Source organism: Antrostomus carolinensis, unplaced genomic scaffold (genome assembly GCF_000700745.2).
Source record: "Antrostomus carolinensis isolate BGI_N321 unplaced genomic scaffold, ASM70074v2 scaffold11635, whole genome shotgun sequence".
Taxonomy (NCBI): domain Eukaryota; kingdom Metazoa; phylum Chordata; class Aves; order Caprimulgiformes; family Caprimulgidae; genus Antrostomus; species Antrostomus carolinensis.
In genome coordinates this window covers 12760-17149 of record NW_010318456.1, presented here as the reverse complement: position 1 = coordinate 17149, position 4390 = coordinate 12760, and the positions used below count along the sequence as shown (strand labels likewise).

General features: G+C 51.3%; 1 protein-coding gene across 1 annotated transcript; it reads right to left on the bottom strand.

Annotated features, from left to right (window-relative positions):
* Positions 1-362: 362 nt before the first annotated feature.
* NOXO1 (NADPH oxidase organizer 1) lies at positions 363-4362 on the bottom strand. Its single transcript, XM_010168903.1, has 8 exons — positions 4316-4362; positions 3785-3865; positions 3594-3669; positions 2958-3138; positions 2518-2714; positions 1663-1776; positions 1263-1380; positions 363-1017 (listed from the first exon to the last, which is right to left on the bottom strand). Exons 1-8 carry the CDS (start codon positions 4334-4336, stop codon positions 363-365), a joined length of 1443 nt encoding a protein of 480 aa, XP_010167205.1. The 5' UTR covers positions 4337-4362.
* Between the last annotated feature and the right edge of the window lie 28 nt (positions 4363-4390).

Below are 4390 nucleotides of genomic sequence, written 5' to 3'. Positions count from 1 at the left end.
TGTTCACATACGACTCTGCAGGATCAACACCTGCCTGAGGGAAAATGAACTGAGTCCACAGTGACCTCTGACTTACACAGGGGCTGCCAGATCCCTGACTCCCCCGATAAGTTAAACCACTAAATGCTCTCCCACTAACTCCAGTATTCCTCCTGGCTCCCCAGCCTCCCGGGACAAGCTGCAGCAGGAACTGGTGGGATGTTTGTGTGCATGTTCCATCAGGATCTAACAGTGTCCTTGGAAAATGACAGTCCCAAGCCCTGACACTCCCCAGGCCGCTGCCCACGGCTCCTGCGGGACATGGGTGAGGTGGGTGCCCGGCTCCTGGTCATGGTGCTGGGTCTGTGCCCACCCCAGGGGTACTAGTGCACACTGGCGGGGGGGAGCAGAGCCGGGAGGGCTGGCCGGGGGGAGCACTGCTGCATGGCTCGCTTTGTCACAGTGCTGCACTTCTGCAGGATCTCGTGGGCTGAGGGGCGCGCGGGCACCTTGGGGACACAAGTGGCCAAGTCTGGCTCAGCGAGGGAGTAACTTAAATCAGCTGTGGATGACTCCACAAAGCCAGAATCGTTCCTGTCCTCGTGAGTGAGGCGTGGAGACTTGCTGCTGTTGGTGGCCAAGGTGTGTTCCAGGGGGGAGCTCCTGCCCTGCTCGACTTCGGGCAGAGATCTTGACAAATCGGGCTTCCAGCTCAGCTGGCCGTCCCCCTCACTGCTGCTCCCCGAGCTGAGGGACGAGCTGTCTGACTCCAGGTCTGGGGTGGAGCTGGCCCTGGGCAGAGACCTCGATCTGCTTCTCTGAGAACTCACGTCCTCCTCAGTCTGGTCAAAGGAAGAGGAAACCTGCACCCTGTGCTGTCCCATGGCTTCTCCCCGGCGCTGGAGAACCGTCAGGGAGGAGCAGAGGTTTGGGGTGGAGACGTTCAGCCCACAGCTCATGATAGTCTGGAGCTTGTGGTGAGGATTCTTGTAGGGCTGGAGGCACATGGAGGGCATGTAGCCAGTGTGGCCGTTGTATCTGAAGGGGAAGGATGAAAAGCAACACTGAAAAGAGCCCTTTGGCCAGCTCAGACCAAGGCAGGGGAGCAGAGCAACCAGGGGAAGCAGGTGAGGACTCAGCCCAACGCTGAACATGGGGCATGAGGAAGGGGAAAACCATCCCTAGCCAAGGACAGTCAGCTCAGGGGGCAGGAGCCAGCAGGAAGCACCTGCAGCAGGTAACCAGCTCCTTGGGGCATGAGAGCTTTGGAAGAGTGTCCTTACCGGATCAGCCACCAGCCATCGTCAGATTTCCTGACCACCTCCACGACGACGCCGTTGTTCAGCGAGAGCTCGTCCGCCTTCTGCGACTCGTAGGCCCGCACAACAAAGTACAGGCTGCCTGCAGAGAGAAGGGGGAGCTGGATTTTGCCTTGTGGAGAAAATGCTGCTGTCCCTGTGACCAACCAGCTCAGCAGCCCTGGGGAGCAAGCAAGAGCTGCAGGACAAGTGTCCCCGTGAGTCACTCGTTTGCTCAGCAGCTGGTGGCAGAGCTGCTAAGAGGAGGCAGAGCTCCAGAGATCCAGGCAGGGACTCCAAGTAATGGTTAAAGTGGTGGGATTTTTACAGAACTCATCTTTTGAAGGGGGAATGTGGTGTCCCAGGGAGCCAGAAGCAGACTTACCCTCCTCGTTTGAGCTCAAGGCATTCTGGATGTCTTTGTGGACATCAATCTCTTCCAGGTACGAGGCTGGGAACCAGGCTATCTGCTTGTCTGCGTTCTCCACCAGCCACCATCCTGCAGCAAACAGCAAAAAAAAGAGAGGGGGTTTTAACAGCCTGCAAGTAAGTAGCCAGATGACCTTTGAGAAGGGCAACGGAGCTGGGGAAGGGTCTGGAGCACAAGTGTGCTGAGTTCCCTTGTGGCTGAGGGAACTGGGGTTGTTGAGCCTGGAGAAAAGGAGGCTGAGGGGAGACCTTCTGGCTCTGTGCAAGTCCCTTGGAGGAGGGTGGAGAGAGGTGGGGGTGGGTCTGTTCAACCAAGGACCAAGGGACAGGACCAGAGGAAATGGGCTCCAGTTGTGGCCAGGGCAGTTGAGATGGGATGTGAGGAAGAATTTCTTTGCTGAAAGGGTTCTGAGGCATTGGAAGGGGTTGCCCAGGGCAGTGGTGGAGTCCCCATCCCTGGAGGGATTTAAAAGATGAGCAGATGAGGTGCTCAGAGATCTGGTTTAGCAGTGGACAGGTACAGTTGGACTCCATCTCAAAGGTCTTTTCCAACCAAATGATTCCATGAAATCTCTGACCCCTGGGTAGGGGCTGCTCTGCCACAAGAGACAGGAGGGACATTCTGCAGAGCAGCTCAGCCCCTGGCCGTGCCACGCTGACACTGTTCTTTCCTCCTGTGTACGTCCAGGTCAGCCCACCACGTGTACAAACACCCACCCACCCCCGTGATGCTGCCAACTCGGCATTTGCTAAGCTATGAATCCATCTCCACCACTCACCCCTGAAACTGAAGCACCCCTGTCACACATACCCGTCATGTCCTTGATCAGCACTTCAACAATCTCCTTCTTGGCCACTTTGAAAATCTTGTTCTTTGTGTCTTTGGTCTCAAAGGTTTCGATGCATCGGTAGCTCTGGGATGCCTGGGGGTGTGTGATAGAGGAGAGCTGCTGCTGCCCCGCCTGGTTTTTCTTTTCCCCTCCAATTTCTGATGGCATGATCACAACACTGAAAAGTGAAGTTTAAGGTCAGTTTATTGAAAACTCCCATGGAAGGTTGAGTTTAGTATTAATTACTGTGCAGTGGGCTGAGAAAAGCTGAGGCATCAGAAACACAAACATGAAAGCGTTCAGTAGAACTTCCCAGCCCTGCTGCCCCGGGGTGGAACCTGTTTCTCTTCTACCTGTGCTCTATAACATTTCTGTTTCATGAAAAGACATACAAACAAAAAATCCAAATATGATTTCCTACCTGTTTTCAGGAAAGGAGGGATCTAGATCTTGGGTCTGCGCCTTGAAAAACTGAATCACACTTTCACCCTGAGAGATTTTAGCATCTGTTTTCAGCAGCTCCTGGGAGTAAGTTTCCAGCAGTTTCAGTGTCTCCAGGCACCTGTTCAGCTTCCTGCTCTTCCTCTGCTTCACATTCACATCTTTAAAATAACAAGAGCAAAGTTGGTGTAAGAAAGACACCAACGGATCTGGGTGCCCTGGGAGCTGCATCTTTTGCCCTCACCCCCCACCCTTCCCTGCACAAGAAGCCGAGACAGAAGCTGCCTGTGCCTCCACATCGTTTTTATTAGTGCCTGATACAATCTTTGAATAGCTAAAATTTATCTTTGTTCACATATAAATGGTGCAAGGAGCTCTGGGTCAATATTTAAATGACAATATTAATTTACCAAATGCAATTATCTATTAAAGAAATATTCCTGGGTTATTTTAAGTCAGTAATAGCCCCAAGCACATCGAGGGAACCCAGCAGCACCGTGCCAGGAGCAGGACTGAGCTGGTGATCCGTTCCAGAGGAAGGTCAGACTCAGCCAGGACTGTCCCCAGCAGTTCTATCGTGGTTGTTGGTCCATCAGAGGTTTGTTCTCCTCCTTACCTTTAAACCTGGGTATTGTCCGGTCAGATCTCCTGAGTGAGCCACTCTCGATGGGGAATTTTCTCTTCAGCTCTTTCTAAAAGTGAGGAGGAGGAGGAGAGAATAATGATGCTTCACAGCCCTGACACAGCACTGGGCTCCGTCCCCCTCCCCAGGACAAGAATCCCATTTTCAGAGAAATATTCACTTACGTGGAATCTCTTAAAGTCTTCAAATGTCCGGTAGATGAGAATGTTGTTCTGATCTGACCAAGACACAAACATCATGTAGTTCTGGAAAAATAAAAGGGAAAAGAAGTGCATTTTTAAAATGAAAACGTTCAATATCGGATGTTTTCAAGCAGTTGGCATTTGCCAGGAGCTGTGCTTTAGTTCTGGCTTCAGGCTGCAAGACTGTCGCATTCAAAAATTAAATTAAACCTTAGACCTACAAAAATATTTCCTGAATTTTAAGGCCCCAAATGGGTAATTGTTGTTAAAACCAAATGAAATTTATGGCACTGTGAACAGAAAGAAAGCAGAATCCGAGATAACCATTTTCTTAGGAGATTAAGATGGTTAAAGAACAAGTCCAAGAGCCCTGTCCTAGATCACAAGGCTCTTCCCACAGTGTTGGGATTAATGAGTCAGTATCCCCCTGTAAGAGTAACTCAAAAAGCTCTCGAGTTTCCTGATTTGTAAATATTTAAGGAGAAAAATATATATATATAAATTTTAAAGTACCTTCTGCTTTCCACATTGCATCAGGCCTACAGCCTTCACATCCACTGGGTACCTGCCACAGCTCATCTTCCTCAC